This window comes from Barbus barbus (genome assembly GCF_936440315.1).
Source record: "Barbus barbus genome assembly, chromosome: 10".
NCBI lineage: Eukaryota > Metazoa > Chordata > Actinopteri > Cypriniformes > Cyprinidae > Barbus > Barbus barbus.
The window spans coordinates 14,309,335-14,326,615 of NC_136738.1; the positions used below are offsets into that span (position 1 = coordinate 14,309,335).

A 17,281-nucleotide genomic window follows, 5' to 3' on the forward strand; every position below is an offset into this window, starting at 1 on the left:
TGTTCTCTTATTTTCTTCCTAAAAAACTCAACATTAAATTAGCATTGTTTTGTTTTATCTCTGGTATATTTATACTAAGCGGTCCATTCTAGGAAGCTATATTCTTTGGTTAGATAAACACAGCTGTATTTTAATGATGACAAAATCACAGACATCATTCCTCCACAAGGTTACAGATTTAACTCTACAATTAAAAGATTTACTTAAGTTTCTTTAAAAATGGAATATATGTATTTTATCATGTATTTCATCCCAATAAATTAATTCAGAAATTAAAGTGGGATTTAAATAAATACTCAGGGTTTCATAGTGATCATCACAGCATGAGATAGGAAACATTACAACACACAAAAATGGATAAATAAAGACAGGAAATTATTTTGTTACCAATTTCCAGTATTAAAGGTTGGGTAGGCAATTTATTCCAGAAACATTAGTTTTTATTATACAGGTTGAAAGTCTCTTTAAATTCTGATAGCAGTGCTCTATATATTATTTATACTGTGTATATTTATTAGGGTACATCAAAAATCAAATGTAAGATTTTATTTAGGCCTTAGCATAAAGAAAGCACATATGTGCAAAATATATTTAAAAATAATCATAATAATCTACTGGGTCCACATGTGATGCCAAATATCTTTACAGGATTGCAAATAAGCATGTGTTTTAACTCAACAAACATAATCTTAACCAGTTTCTGGCATTGTGTGACATGATTTTATTTTTCTTTAATTTTCTTTAGTTATTTAAGTGTGGTAACCCATACTCGGAATTTGTGCTCTGCATTTATGCCATCCAAGTGCACACACTCAAGTGAACACACTCAAGTGCACACACTCAAGTGAACACACTCAAGTGCACACACTCAAGTGCACACACTCAAGTGAACACACTCAAGTGCACACACTCAAGTGAACACACTCAAGTGAACACACTCAAGTGCACACACTCAAGTGAACACAAGTGCACACACTCAAGTGAACACAAGTGCACACACTCAAGTGAACACAAGTGCACACACTCAAGTGAACACACTCAAGTGAACACAAGTGCACACACTCAAGTGAACACAAGTGCACACACTCAAGTGCACACACTCAAGTGAACACACTCAAGTGCACACACTCAAGTGAACACACTCAAGTGAACACAAGTGCACACACTCAAGTGAACACAAGTGCACACACTCAAGTGAACACACTCAAGTGAACACAAGTGCACACACTCAAGTGAACACAAGTGCACACACTCAAGTGAACACACTCAAGTGAACACAAGTGCACACACTCAAGTGCACACACTCAAGTGAACACACACACTGTGGGCACACAGCAGTGAGCAGCCCCGGGGGCCATTGGTTAGAGAGACAGACTTCAATTCTCAGTATTGGCAGGAACATAAACATGCTCTTTTTTCAACCTCAGTACCCACTCAGTTTGACACCACACTCAGCACAGTCATTCACGACAAAATGGCAGTGACAGTGGGTAAATAAGTAAAGAAAAGTAGAGAAAATAAATAAATGAACGATGTTTAGAAGATGTTTAGTCGACGGTGTGGAAAAAGAAGTTTAGATTTTGTTACAGAAGTGCAAGCCAAAATTGGAAGACTTGCCAAAATACACAGAGACAGACAGCGGGGCAACCTTTATTGAAAGTAGTCTAGTGAACCTGTTGAGACAGGCCTTCGCTTATATCCCTAAGAGCTGTGGTTGTTTGGAAATTGGCTTTATTTATGTAGTTCCGCTAGATCACACTAGTAACGCAGAAACTGTCCACCCTGCCTTTAAAAGAAACATAAAGCAGGAATGAAATGAGGCAAAAAGATATTCGATTTTATAGTTTACATTGTGTTATATTATACATCAGTTTTTCTGTTCCAGCATGACTTCTGCCCCTCTACTGACACTGGCGTGGAAATTATGTCTGAATAGGACCAAATCCCCACTGCTGTTCCAACACACAATAAAAAAGCTTTACACGAAGAAGCTTTTACAGAAAACTTACTCTTATAATGTCAATGTGTTCAAAAATAAATAAATAAATGCTTTAAAAACCAAGTATTGATGTGGTGTTTGAGAGTCCGCTCAGTTACATACATTGTATTTATTCTTCATACGCTAGATGGCGCACACTACCTCGCTAGATTACGCGTTTCACAAAGAAGAAGAGTGTGGGGCTTCCTGTGAGTTGCGGAAGTTTTTAATCGAGGAATATAATCCCAATATTCATGTGTTTATCTTCCGTTCATCAGCTAAATTATCTTAATTTAAGTTACCATGTTCTACAGTAAAACCCGTAAACTGAGTCCGGGACTTAAAAAGTAGGTGTAATATATAAAAACCGAACCAGATGAAGGTATAATAGTAAAGTAAAGTAAAGTCGTGACGTATTGTCAAGTATGGTGACCCATACTCGAAATTGGTGCTCTGCGTTTAACCCATCCAAGTGCACACACACAGCAGTGAGTAGTGAACAAATCCACACACACACACACACACCGTGAACACACACCCGGAGCAGTGGGCAGCCATGCTGCAGCGCCCGGGGAGCAATTGGGGGTTCGGTGCCTTGCTCAAGGGCACCTCAGTCGTGGTATTGAGGGTGGAGAGAGCGCTGGACATTCCCTCCCCCCACCTACAATTCCTGCCGGCCGGGGGCTCGAACTCGCAACCTTTCGATTACGAGTCCGACTCTCTAACCATTAGGCCACGACTTCCCCATACAGGACAATAGGACATTGTATTTAGCTACAGGTCAGTTAGGAGCACTTTTAATGTGCATGTGTGCTAATGTTGACTTTTCAATGCATTGACAGATACGGACAGTTATATTTAGCACATAATGTAACTGAGATTTTGATGCAGGCTATTGGTGAAAATCATCTAATGATATAATGCATCGTATTTAGGTCTTTTAGGACCGGTTACAGTGCTATATTTAGGTTCTGATCCTGTCCTGTCTTTGTTCATTTCCATTGCTTTATCTGGGATTTCAAACATCTGTTTGCAGAATGCCACATGAAAAACCCTGTAACAGCCTTCTGTCTAGCCTCTGTCATTTTCCCCTGGACCGGAGGAGAGCTCTGACCCTCTCACCTGAGATGAAACGTTACAGCTGTCAGGTATGTCCATGCTTAAAATGACATGACATATGGAATAGTGGTGTTTACTGTGTTTCAATGTTTTTACATTAAAAAACAAAACAAAAAACATACATTTTAATGTGTCCCAGACTGAAAGTCCTCTTAAGATCCCCAGGAGACTATCCACAGCTGAGGATGAGCGTGTGGATACAGAGATGTCAGAAGATCGGAATAAGAGCCACTCCAAGGTGACTATGATGTGGACATATCATTTGTGCATTTGTTGACAAATTCTTTTTACGTTCTAGTATAGAGCTACATTTAAACCACAAAGGCATTATAATATAATTATAGTTCTTTCATGCCTTATTGCTTTTATAAAATGGTGCATACAGCAATATGATAGAATACACCAGTGTTCAATGAATAGTTATGCTTATTAATAATGATAATCAGAATAAACCATTCTTTAGCTGAATTGTATAGTTTAACCTAACTATATGGTCACCAGGCACTGAATTCATTTGACATATTAACATAGAATGTGTGTTTATCTGTTTTTAGAATTTTTTTTTCTTCACTGATCTAGTGAACTGTTTGACTACTTAAAACCTCTGTCAACAATTCGACCTGTGCTCTCTTAATGTTTTGGTAGTTTCTGATTGGCTTTGTTTTCTTGTGTACTGTTAGATCCACTGGACACAGCTGGCCTCAAATGGTACATCAAGCGGTCAAGAACATACCATATGGCAGGAAATCGAAAGGTAATGTGCTAACCACATTTTCCATCAGATTCTGAAGGCGAAGCCTGTTCTTCATCACTTATAGTAAACATTAGGGTAAGTAGTTGTATAAACACGTTATGTACCAAAGTACAATATTGTTTGTTTTGTCTTGCATTACATTAAATATGTAGTTTTGAATTACGTACATGCTGGCCAACTGAATTGCATATGTTATACTTTATGTGAAAACTCTCAACATTGCATGTATTTGGGAAAACAAAATTCAGATTTCAGAGGCACATTTAACATACTTCAACATGATTGGAGTGTTTCAAGCCAGTAGTTTTAGGATACCATACGAAAACTTTTGTATGTCTTTTGTTATTTATTCTGTTTTTGCCATGAAGATAACCTTGTGCTGACATGGTATTAAAAAAACTAATAATAAAATAAATAAATAGGGTACCATACGACAGTACTGCCAGAACTGAAGTGATCTGGCTTTAACAAATTCACCTGAAAACAGGCTCCTTCGGGCAGTTTTTTGTATTATTTTTCCTGGTGTCCTCTTACAGTTTAAGTCAAGTCAGTTTTAGCAATTTTCCACCCTTTCTGATCCTTAAAAGAGGCTAAAGTAATAAAGTTGCTGCTTACTGATTAGGTTTTGATGTGTTGTGCTTGTAATTGTTGCCCTTTTTTCTGCTTGGTTTCATTAAACAATCTGGGTGAACTCTGGAGGGTGTTTTGCCTTCTAAGAATATATTAGAATATATATTTATATATAAGTTTATATCAGACTTTTATTTCAAAATAGCAGAGGGAAATCCTGTTTTCCATGATATGGCACACATCTACACTCCCCCACTAAACACTTTTGCTTATCATTCATGCACCATCTGTGCATGTTGACCCACACTGCCAGTACTTAAAATGATTGCTGTACCATTAGTTTACAAGATAAGTCAATAAACAGCTGTGCAGAACGAACCAATTGTGTTTAAACTGTCTGTCTAGTAGTTATGGATCTGCAAGTAAAGTAAGTTTGTTTAAGGAGCTACAGTGTTTGTTATTCTTTGCATTAGTTTAGTTGATTTTTATGTGATTATGTTTAATGTGTGTATGTACTTATTTCCTATAGGCGCCAGGTCAAAGTGGTTTTAGAAGATGTCCTTCAGACAGAGATCGGGCAGAGATTGCTGAGATGTGGCGGGCAGATTTGCCAAAAGGCAAGCCAATCAGAGAGCAAAAGGCAGAGTGATCACACCTCAACAGCTGCACTCAAAGACAAGAGGAGAACCAGTCTAACAAAAAGAGGAGAAACAGACTCTACTGGACCAAAAGCCACTTCACCATCCCATAATCAGCCTGAGTCATCCACTGAAAATGAGTCATGTCCACACAACAAAATAAAAAATCTGAAATCCAAACAACTGAACTCATCACTGAAACTATTAGAGTCATCTGAAGTATCAGGTAACTCCTGTTCACCCGGAGAAAGTGACTCTCCACAGGCTGTTCAGATTAGTGAACAGTTGCCTAAACAGACCAAACCATCTACCTTTGAAGACAATGAAGTATTACTTCTTGAAGGATCTCCGCAGCATGAGGAAGCACCTTCCTCTGGATGTGAATCTTTATGCAGCCCCTCTTCATCGTTAGCAAGGCGGGGGAGTCTGAGAGAAGAAACTTTAGGTAGCAAGGTAAGATCTGTACACCTTGACAAAAATCAAAGAATCCTGAAAAAGTGCATCACAGATGGTTTCCACAAAAATATTAAGCAGCACAACTGTTTTCAACATTGATAACTGAGCACCAATCAGCATATTAGAATGATTTCTGAAGGCTCGTGTGTGACACTGTAGAGTGGAGTAATGATGCTGAGCATTCAGCTTTACCATCACAGGAATAAAATACATTTTAAAAACAATTTAAATGCTTTATTAAATAATTTATTGGTATTTTAAAGCAAACTATAATGTATGATGTGAAACCTCTGTTTGGTACATCTGTTCAGGATTCACATTTGAATCTACATTTGATTCTATAGCATCTACCCAATAAGAAAGAAAGGAGAGAAACACAAGAGTGCCTAAAATATGCTTCAGAAGATACGGAAAATCACTTGCTCAGGAATGGAGAGGTGGTGCAGGAAGTGGATGCAATGAGAGGAAGTGTGTTACGCCTCTCATTCGGGGTCGATGGGGAAATCCAGGCTAAAAGATTACGTATGGACAGCCTTTCAGGTGAACATGTTCCCTACTCAGACCCTGCCTCTGGGACAACAGAGGGGCAGAGCTATAACACAGAGTCCTTTAAGCTCACCACATCTGAACCTAGTAAGTGATTAAAATGTGATTGAAGTGATTCATTTGAAAAACCTTTTAAAAAATCTTACCCACTGCAAACTTTTGAACAGAAGTGTATGTAATTTGTAAATATAATTTCACTAATAAATATCAAACATTATTTGGTGTTTACATGCAACACAGATATACCAAAGCATTTTTTCTAACTTTGAATGATTGTTACTTGAACACAGTAATTCCATTGTTGCCTTGATTAGTTGTTTTGTCCAGTGAAGAGGAAGAGGAGGAGGAAGCAGAAGGAGAGGAAAGTAAAGAGGTGAAAGCCCCTTCCCTAAACATCCAGCCACTGGAGGGTGCAAAAGACATGAATATAGAAGATAAATCGGTAAGAGTTTACAAGCATGTCATTCACACACAGGTGGGTATGGTGATCCACCTACTGGACAAAAAGAAATCATTTTATTTACTAAATAATTACTAAATATTATATAGCTGATTTTATGGTGTCTTATAATAGCTTATCTTGATGTAAAAAACATCTAGCTTAACGGGGGCTGTTCCAGCCAGACACTGGCGCTGATGTGTGTATTTATGTTTTCATTGTCAGAGTTCAGCTGTGATAGAGCTACAGCTGTCTTCCCTTCACATGGGTGGAGTTAGTGCCAATTGTGAGAGTATGAAGGTGAGCGTGATATGTTGATGTGGTGGGATGGAGTGATCAAATATGTGACCCTGGAGCACAAAACCAGTCATAAGTAGCATGGGTATATTTGTAGCAATAACCAACAATACATTGTATAGGTCAAAATTATCGATTTTTCTTTTATGGCAAAAATCATAAGGATACTAAGTAAAGATCATGTTCCATGAATATATTTTGTAAATTTCCTACCGTAAAAGTATCTAAACTTAATTTTTGATTAGTAAAATGCATTTCTAAGGACTTAATTTGGACAACTTTAAAGGCGTTTTTTCAATATTTAGATTTTTTTTTGCACCCTCCGATTCCAAAATGTTCAAATAGTTGTATCTCGGCCAAGTATTGTCCTGTCATAACAAACCATACTCCAATGGAAAGCTTATTTGTTCAGCTTTCAGATGATGTATAAATCTCAGTAAAAAAAAATGGACCCTTATGACCAGTTTTGTGGTCCAGGGCACATATGTCTGAATCATTCAAGTCATGATTCAAGCTGTGGTTTACATAAAAATCTATTTGTGTCACTGATTTTTATATATACGATTTTTCAGGTCACTACAGAGAAGATCACCTTTTCATTACGAGGTAAACATGTTTTATACATACATTATTATAAGAAATATTCTGGTGGTGAACATTAAGCATTTTCTATGTTTTCTTTTGTAGGTTATTATTTAACTGTCAAATAAATCTATAACCTTTTATTATTCCATACATTTTATATTATAATTTGTGTTATATTGTTTTAATATTATGTTTTATATTATAAATAGATAAAGGTAATATCTATATGTGATATATGATTATACATTTTTAAACCGCTTTTCTTTTTTGTTTACTCAGGTTCTTCAGTGAACATTTCTATATCGACGCCTAATGTGTGTAAATACAGTGTATGGGATGAGCATATATTGAGTGGGTGTGGCCTGGCCAAGGACAACGAAGTCCCACCTCCTTCTCTGGTCCTCTTTTGGCTGTCTGATGACCAGGCACACGGATTACGCAATGACCTGGCCGTCATCCTGCCAGACGTATGTCCAGGTCAGCTACTTGTCTACTTTCTTGATTACTGTTAATAGATACTGTAGGGGGAAGTCGTGGCCTAATGGTTAGAGTCGGACTCGTAATCCAAAGGTTGCGGGTTCGAGTCTCCGGCCAGCAGGGATTGTAGGTGGGGGGAGTGAATGTCCAGCGCTCTCTCCACCCTCAATACCACGACTGAGGTGCCCTTGAGCAAGGCACCGAACCCCCAACTGCTCCCCGGGCGCCGCAGCATAAATGGCTGCCCATTGCTCCGGGTGTGTGTTCACGGTGTGTGTGTGTGTGTGTGTGTGTTCACTGCTGTGTGTGTGTGCACGTTGGATGGGTTAAATGCAGAGCATGAATTCCGAGTATGGGTCACCATACTTGACAGTATGTCACTTCACTTTAATATATTGTTATATGGATGGGATTTTTACGGACTTCCGTTTTTTCCGACCTCGGAATCATTTCCGATGATTGTCATCGATCCAAGTTTTTTTTTTTTGATGATGATTGAAATCGTGCAAATGGCCTTAAACTATTACCTAAATAAACTGTCAAAAGAAACATCATGGGTGGAATGGTCCTGAGAGTGCTGCACGAGCTCGCGGGATCATCTGCAGGACAGTTAAAAGTGTTCAAATGATTCAAAGCGCCAAACGCGAGTAGAATCAGCGCTGAAATGTGTTACTCGACCCGGTGACTTTTTATGAATGGCGGTGAGAATTTGAGATTGCTAGTGCTGTCACAAAATTAATTTATGTAATTATATAATAGACTGTAGTCTGTAGTCACGCACTACATGTCTGCTGTTACAGTACTGTTTTATTTTCGATTTGCTTGGTTTGAGCCGCTTTAATTAGCTTTTGGGAACGCAACATTCGTCATTAGAAACGTTTATAAATCTGTTGTTGTTTACAAAGAGAAGTTTCAGTGTCACAATCACATAATCCTTCAGAAATCATTCTAATATGCTGATTTGCTGTTCAAGAACCATTTCTTATTATTATCAATGTTAAAAACAGTTTTGCTGCTTAATATTTTTGTGGAAACAATGATACCACTCAAACATTTGTATAAGATTTAAAAAGAGAGAGAAATTAATAATTTTATTCATCATGCATGAAAGTGATAAAAAGTGAGTGAAGATATTTAAAATGATTTCTATTTAATAAATGCATTAACAAATTTAATTAATATATTTGATAAATGCAAATAAATGCAGTTCATTAAACTTTATATTTATCAAAAAATCCTGAAAAATAAAATGTATCACCATTTCCACACAAAATATGAAGCAGCAAAATTCTTTTCAACATTGATAATGATCAGAAATGTTTCTTGAGAGTCAAATCAATTGTAATGATTTCTAAAACATCACATGACACTGAAAACTGGAGTAACGATGAAGAAAATTCTTTTTTGTGTCTAGCTGATCACATGCCTGTATATATTTGTTAATATTGCTAATATTTTTGAAAGCAGTGACAGTACTTTCTATATTCTCTCTCCTTATGTTTTATGTGTTTACAGCTGAAGGCAGTACATGTGTGTTGCTGTGTTTGGCTGAACCTGTAACTGGTGTTGAGAGTGCGCTCTTGGCATCTTTAATGGACATGGTTCAGAATCAGAGCAGCCCTGAACTCCTCTCCCCCCTCTCACAGTCAGACAGCCTGAAAGTGCTTCAGAGCTCCCGGGAAACACACCTTCTCCAACTTTTGATGCCTGAAACTGATCCTCAAACCAACATTGCTGCACATGCAGCTGTATCTGCTGTGAAGGTTCAGACAAAATATTGCATCTATGTATCTTTGCTTTTTTATGTGTTTGCAAGTTAATTTCTTTCCCGTGGTTAACTTAGTAATTTAGTAACAAATTATTAGGCTGATAATATTATTTGTAATTATATAAGATTATTAAATACAAAATACAGAATCATTTTCACTTTTCAGACCCTCTGTATGTCAGTGTGGTGGTTTTTGAATGATCTGTTTTTCCAGCCTAGTCTGAGTGGACTAGGTAGAGAATTATCAATTATAGGAGAAAAAGAAATTGTTTTGGCAATATTATGGATTGAATGTGTGTTTCCAGTCTCAGGAATCTGATCATTTGGAGCCAGTTTACACGCTTTGCCACAGTAGAGCTCAGGGTTCATACAGTGTTACCTTGGCACCTACACTTGGGGCAGAATGGACACCGTACCGACACTGTGGTCCGGCACGCAGGTAAAAACGCTTTTAATGTTTGTGATGGAAATCTCTTGCTCACCAAAGCTGCATTTTTTTAATCAATTAAGCAGTAAAAAAAAAAAAACAATAATTTTAGAAAATATTGTTACAATTTAAAAAAAACTTTTCTATTTGAATATATTTTAAAATATAATTTATTCTGTAATGTCGAAGCCAAATTTTCATCATCATTATTCCAGTCTTTAGTATCACTTGTTCCTTCAGAAATCACTCTAATATGCTGATTTGGTGCTCAAGAAACATTCCTTATTATCATCATACTGTAAACAGTTGCTCTGCTTAATGTTCTTGCAGAAACCATGATGCATTTTTTCAGGATTTTTGATGAACAGGAATGTTTATTTTAAATAGAAATAGTTTGGAGCATTATAAATGTCACTGTCAATTTTGACCAATTTAAATCAGTCCTAATATACTTTCATTCAACTCTGTTTCAGATTGATTCAGTTCCCTCCTCCACCCACGAAAGGAGCCATCACCGTGACGACAGAGGACCTGGAGTGTTTAGACTGTGGCGAGTTTCTCAATGATGTTATAATCGACTTCTACCTCAAGTAAGACAACTAAGGATTGCTTTTAGACACAGTGTATCAGTGGAAGGAATTACAGTCACTCCATCACAGTTATTTGGGAAGGAGTGGGGTTAAGAACGAGGAGTTTTCACTATCAGAATGAAGATTGATCCAGTTTGCAACTTGTTCTGATCAAAAACTGCTTATAGGAAGCTCTGATGTGAAAAACAACTAAACGTTGGCTGTTTTTAACAATACATTATCTTTCAAATCTTTGGGGTCGATAAGTCTTACAATGATTACATATTAGAATGATTTCTGAAGGATTATGTGACAATTTAGACTGAAGTAATGATGCTGAATATTTATCTTTGCCATCACAGGAATAATTACATTTTAAAATATATTCAATTAGAAAACGGTTATTTTAAATTGCAATAATATTTTGCAATATTGCTGTTTTTATTTTTGAATGAATTAATGAATGAATGATGTATTTATAGAGCACTTTATTTCTCCTCAAACCACCACCAGTGTGCAGCATCCACTTGGATGAAGTGACGGAAGCCACAGTGCAACTGCTCTAGTGTGCTCACCACACACCAGCACTAGCTATATTTTTGTACAGATAGGCTAATTGCAGCCTTGGTATGCATAAGAAGCATAAAAAAAATGACAAATTCTTACTGACCCCAAACCTTTGAACTGTAGTGCATGTTTTTAGGTGCATAAACCTGAAATCATTGTAACCCTAAGGATATGTTTGCTACTGAGTCTCGAACAATCCTCTTTGAATATTGATGACAAACTTGCAAACTGAGGTTGTATATTGTGTGCGTGTTTTTTAGGTATCTTCTGGTGCAAAAGGCCCCGCAAGCATCTGTAGACAGATCTCATGTTTTCAGCAGTTTTTTCTATAAACAGCTGACACGCAGAGACAACGCTAATGAGGACAGTACAAGCACAACGTGAGTATTTGTTAGACGGCACACATATTCATATATACCCCTTTTTGAGCTACTGATATACACTTTCCTTTGATAATGCTTATTGTTACAATCGGTTTTTGTTTTTACAACTTTGGTTGTCCATCAGAGCTCAGGTCAGAAGGCATCAGCGTGTGAGGACATGGACGCGTCATGTAGACATCTTTGACAAAGACTTCCTGTTTGTGCCTGTCAATCAAGAGTGAGTATTAGCTATATAAATACAGTGTTTTGACACTTAAGCCATACGTACTTTTGAGGGCCAGTGTTTTTAGAGCTGTTTGCTTTTTAATTACATGTTTCTTGTAATTTCATTAATTTGTGCTGTCTATGGACATTATAAAAAGTTTGAGTTTTCATGTGCCTTGAATATACCAGTGTGTATCAAATCATGTTTATAAGTGTCTTATATCATGTCTGATGTTTGTTTCAGAGCTCACTGGTACCTTGTGGTGATCTGTTTTCCTGGGTTAGAAGAGCCACAGTTTGTGAAGAGGGACGGCAGAGACTCTGTGCAGGGCGATGGAGGTGAAGGTTTGGGTGAGTCTGAGGGTGAGATCCATGCAGAGAATAGATCCAACAGTGATGAGGACAAAGGTAAGATGTGTCAGTTTTGAAAAATTGTAATTCTAATGCTTTACTGTTAATTGTATGCTTATTACTTTTGAGTATCATTTGATGATTCTAGACAAACTTTTGTTCTTAATCTAGATAACAGTCGTATAAAGTCAAGCACGTCTTTTCATCTTCCCGTAAGTCAAATTAACTTTAATAACAGGTCTTGCCATTCAGAAATCTTTCATTTGAAAATTTGATTTGTTGATAGTTTGCACATGCACAGTTATAGCAGAACCTTTTCCCTCTGTAGAACTGTACGGAAAATACCTGCAAGAGACCTGTTGTGTGTAAAAGGTATGTGTGTGTGTGTGTGTGTGTGTGTTTTGTAGAGAATTTAGTGTGTGAAAAGAAGATAATAGTTTAGGTTGTCTAATAAAAAAAACTTTTGTGTTGCATACATTATGATAAAATTATAAAAGTACTGTATAATGGATTTGAGATTTTCTGTTGTTATTTTTTATTATAAAAGTAAAATTTAACTTGTTGCTAAAATGTTGCTTTTTATTCATATACATGTATATATATTTTAATATGCAGTTATGGATGCTTTCAGGAAAAGGATTTCACTGCTAATGTATCGCACGAAAAACAATTTTTAACTATAACAAACTGACATTTTTTTAACCATGAGTTTTGAGAGTTATTTTTACTCAATTTCTTTCAGACCATGTATTCTCATCATGGATTCCCTGAAGTTGTCGGTTCACGAACGTATCTTCAAACTCTTGCGCGAGTGAGTATCTGCTTAACTTAATCTCACATTTATGTTAACCGCTGTTGTTGTTGCTATCTTTATTATTATTATTATTATTATTTGTTTACTGCTATGTAAATAGTACTAGTGCAACAGAATATTTTTGCCTGTGATTTCAGTCTTTATTTATGACTAATATATAATGTGTATAATCAGATTTCTTTTCATGACATGATTTATTTTGATGTTTTTTTTTAGATACCTTCAGGTGGAGTGGCAGACAAAAAGAGGTGGTTATCGTGACTTTAGTGGTGACCACATGGTAGGTTCCCACTGTACAGTTCCCCTACAGGACAACAGCAGTGATTGTGGCCTTTATCTGCTACAATATGCAGAAACTTTTTTACAGGTAATTCCAAATTTTCAATTCAATTTCGAATCTGTCCAAGAGTCTATTTTGACTGCAATGCTATTTGTATATCTTTAAGGACCCTGTGGTAGACTTTGAATTGCCATTGAGATTGGAGCACTGGTTTCCACGGCAACAGGTGCGAGGTAAACGGGAGGAGATTCGAGACCTCATCCTACACCTGTACAGATTTCAGCAAGGCTTTCTGGGACATGAATCTTTAGAAGATAGGGCAGATCATGGAAATGTCATTAAGTGATGTTAAGCTTTTAGGTTCACATGATGATTTTACGCTAGATATATTTATATTTTAGCTGTTTTTGAACCTTTTATATTAATTTTATGCCTTTGTATATTCTTGGAAAAACTTTAGAAATAAATAAATGTCGATAAAATGATGATAAATTGTTTTGCTCTTTTTAATCTCAAATTTCTCTGTATGTCTGTTTTTATCGAGGTAAGTAGCTCAAACCTTCTTTAAAAGGGTCATATGGCAAAAAATGATTGATCTTTCAAGCCAAAAATAAGAAGACCCTGTTAAAATGAACATTTGTACTGTGTTTATGCTCTCTGTTAACAGTGGCTACAGTTGTGATGAATGAATGTAGGAGAAACATGCCTGGACACATGATTGGATAAGCAGTCGGGTGTGGCATGAGTCCTTGTTCTGATTGGCTAATTCATTAGTAGTGGTCAAGTAGAGCATCAAAAGGCCAGGTGCGTGCAGGGATGGTATAGGTTTAACACTAATCAGACAGTTAGAGATTAGACTGATTTGCAGACCACCCACCTTCTTCCAGTAATCCCAGCGTTCCAGTCTGTGTACAATGATGGTCTCTGTTTGTTTGCTTATTCAGTGTAGTGTATACTAGCTGGTAAACTGTGATTATTAATTTTTAAGTGTGTGTACCAAGGAGGACTGTAAAACCTGGTGGAAGCTATATGGTAGCATTTTCTGCCTTTGAGACAGGCCTATTTTTGGAACAGCGTGCTTCCATACTATTACTATTTCTGCTAGATTTGTTGTGTACACCTCTCATTTCCAGTGTCATAAGTGATTTGGAAATATCAAGTATTGAACAGTTTGATCAGACTAACAAAGGTAAAGATATGTTTTACACAAAATGGAAAGTGCAAAGTATACATACTACAGAAATAGTAGCAGTAATACAATAAAAAGCCTTATGAAAGAATGCCACACTGTAAAAATAAAAAATCTGGAAAAATGGATAAAGTCCTGGCAGAAAATGACCAGTGTGTTTTCTGTAACGTTTTTGGACATTCCCTCCAATCTTCAAACACAACACAATTCAATGTGTAATTCAAAAAACAGATCAATAGGGCAAATCCCTCACAGTACACTGGGCTGTATTTTTACAAACCTTTCTTTACTGTACCTGTGGTGGTTAATTTCTGAGGACACAGACACTAAGCCACCTGTACGGTAATTGTATTGTGGCAGTTAAATCGGTGTGTGAGCACAGGGGGTACAAAATCCTGTCTTAATCTTAGCCATGCAAGTCACGCACGGCCACATCTAAAACAAAATCTTATTTAGATTTCATAATTTCCTAGAATGACCCTGAATCTGAAAAATCACACCCGTCTCTGTAATATCCTTGTCAGTCAGGTCTTTAGAGGGCTGGGTTTTGGAAAGAAGGAGCATATTTGCAGGTCTAATTCAGTAGCTACGGTTGTTAGCAGAGTTGGGTATAATGCGTTACTGTAATCTAATTATTTTTCCTGGTAACGCAGTAATGTTACATTATAAATGTATGTAATTTGATTACAGTTATGTCAACAAAATTACTTGTTACAAATGCAGTGTAAAAAAAAATGAAGTAAAAATCATGTTTTGCGCGTCAGTATGCCCCTTTAATAAATCACCAGAGAATGCGAGCTAAAATGCAGACGAGTCCTACAACATTTAGATGCAATGAAATCTAGGGCCCTATGAAATCCGTTTTATTTTTTCCCCAAATTCCGTTTATTTTTTGTCTAAATTCTGTTTTTTCTGTTTTAATTTTTCTGGATTCCATTTTTTCCATTTTGTTTTTTTTTCGGAGTCTCTTCAAATAAAATTTTATTAATCAAAAAGCATGTCTAATGAATTAAAATCATGAAACTTATACAATTTAACAATTTATTAAAAGTGTAACAAAAATGACATCATGTTGAGGGCTGTATCATTTTTTTTCTCACCTTGTGTTTTATTGTTACCAAACTCTGTGTCTTCATACCTTGAAAAAGGCTACTAGCCGAAACGTTGGTTAATAAACATGCTTAAGTGAGTGTGCAGTTGTTTCTCTTTGTAGTGTATATTTTAGGTTTGATAACCTGAAAAGGAAAGTAACTTGAAAGTAATTAGTAATCTGATTACTTTTTAAATGCAGTAATCAGTAATGTAATCAAATTACAATTTTAAAGAAGTAATTTGTAGTGGATGACATTTTTTTAGTAACTTACCCAACACTGGTTGTTCGCTATTGTTCCCAGATGTGAATCTGTTGAAAATGCTAATTTGGGCACCAACAAGGGCCTTGATCCACTAAACATTGAGACATGCTTTCGAGGTAGCAGATATTTTTAACATTGTTAACAATAATATGCCATCATTATGCATACGGTAAAAATATTTTTGCCTAGCGACGGTTTTAGAGCACTGGAATGACAAGCTATAGGACAGCTATAGACCTTAATAGACCTTATTCAAATCCATTAAAGGATTGTTAGGCTGCATTAATTAGATCAACCGGAACCGGGAACACTCCCCATAACACATGATGTACTCGTTACATCGTAAGAGGAATGGCATCTACGCTAATATTTATCTGTTTCTTTCTTATTCTGTTTCTCAGTCCGTGTCCGGATCAGATGGTGGATCGGCACTGGGAGATGATGTCTCCCTGATCATCGGTGGAGGCCGGACACCTGGATGAGCCCCGGGGACATATCCCCAGTGAAGACCTCGACTTAAATACAATAAAACTAAAAATATAATAAAATACCTAACTACATAATACTATTATTGTTAGAAATTGCAACAATATAAAATATAAATAAATACATTTATACATTTAAAATTTTAATTAAAACAATAAGTAAATAATAAATAAACAATAATGTCCTGGCCAGAGGAGAACTGCCCCCCCGACTGAGCCTGGTTTCTCCCAAGGTTTTTTTCTCCATTCTGTCACAGAGGGAGTTTTGGTTCCTTGCCGCTGTCGCCTCTGGCTTGCTCAGTTGGGGACACTTGATTTCTAGTGATTACCGTCAATTTGATTTCACAGATACTATTTAAACTAAACTGAGCTAGACAATGACATCACTGAACTCAATAATGAAATGCCTTTAACTGAAAATTGAGTGTTTAATCTTATTTGTATACATTACTGACACTCTATCCTCCAATCTGATACTGTTAAGTGCTTTGACACAATCTGTATTGTTAAAAGCGCTATATAAATAAAGGTGACTTGACTTGACTTAATGTGAACGATTCATCCATGTATGTGTTTCACTTTCTACAAATTTATTTAGACCTCAGAAAGTGTAATCAAAAGGCTTCTCTCTGGTGGACCCTTCCCCTCTTCTTATATTCAACTGCAAGCTTGCATTCAGATCTGCCCTGTCCTAAATTTTTTTTTAGTAACCCGTTTCATTTGGGTGAGAATTGATCTGTCACTACTTCCATTTTTAATTTACTTGTTTATTACCTTGTACTTAATTGCTATATTGCATTTGTTTATTTGACATTATTTCAGTGCAAAGTAATAGTGTTACCTGTTCTCAGTCTTAAAAAAGCATCTTGATTCCTGTTCATTTACAGTTGTTGCAGTCTTTAAGGGTCAAAGCATTAATTCCTGTCCTTAACCTTACAGGTGGTCAAGTGTTCAGTTGAGCAGTGATTACGTAAGCATCACGTTAGTATGCATCCATTGAGAACTGTATATTGGGTTCAGATTATTTTGG

At 36.5% G+C, this 17,281-nt stretch overlaps 1 protein-coding gene across 8 annotated transcripts; it reads left to right on the forward strand.

Annotated features, from left to right (window-relative positions):
• Nucleotides 1-2,152: 2,152 nt before the first annotated feature.
• LOC306876522 (sentrin-specific protease 7-like) lies at nt 2,153-16,284 on the forward strand. 8 transcript variants are annotated; one of them, XR_013784834.1, is made up of 23 exons: nt 2,153-2,187; nt 3,015-3,126; nt 3,237-3,335; nt 3,778-3,851; nt 4,951-5,512; nt 5,860-6,148; nt 6,376-6,503; nt 6,726-6,800; nt 7,370-7,403; nt 7,662-7,859; nt 9,375-9,622; nt 9,933-10,066; nt 10,528-10,644; nt 11,451-11,570; nt 11,698-11,790; nt 12,022-12,185; nt 12,300-12,340; nt 12,457-12,500; nt 12,871-12,939; nt 13,159-13,309; nt 13,389-13,455; nt 13,890-14,026; nt 16,168-16,284. XR_013784834.1 is itself a non-coding variant. In XM_079427786.1 (22 exons), the coding sequence occupies exons 1-22, from the start codon at nt 2,282-2,284 to the stop codon at nt 13,946-13,948; spliced, it is 2,922 nt and encodes a 973-aa protein (XP_079283912.1). In that variant the 5' UTR covers nt 2,176-2,281; the 3' UTR covers nt 13,949-14,061. The 8 variants fall into 8 exon arrangements, 6 of the variants coding, with proteins under 6 accessions (XP_079283908.1, XP_079283909.1, XP_079283912.1 ...); XR_013784835.1 differs by having other exon boundaries at nt 2,166-2,325; XM_079427786.1 differs by lacking the exon at nt 16,168-16,284 and having other exon boundaries at nt 2,176-2,325; nt 13,890-14,061.
• Nucleotides 16,285-17,281: the final 997 nt, after the last annotated feature.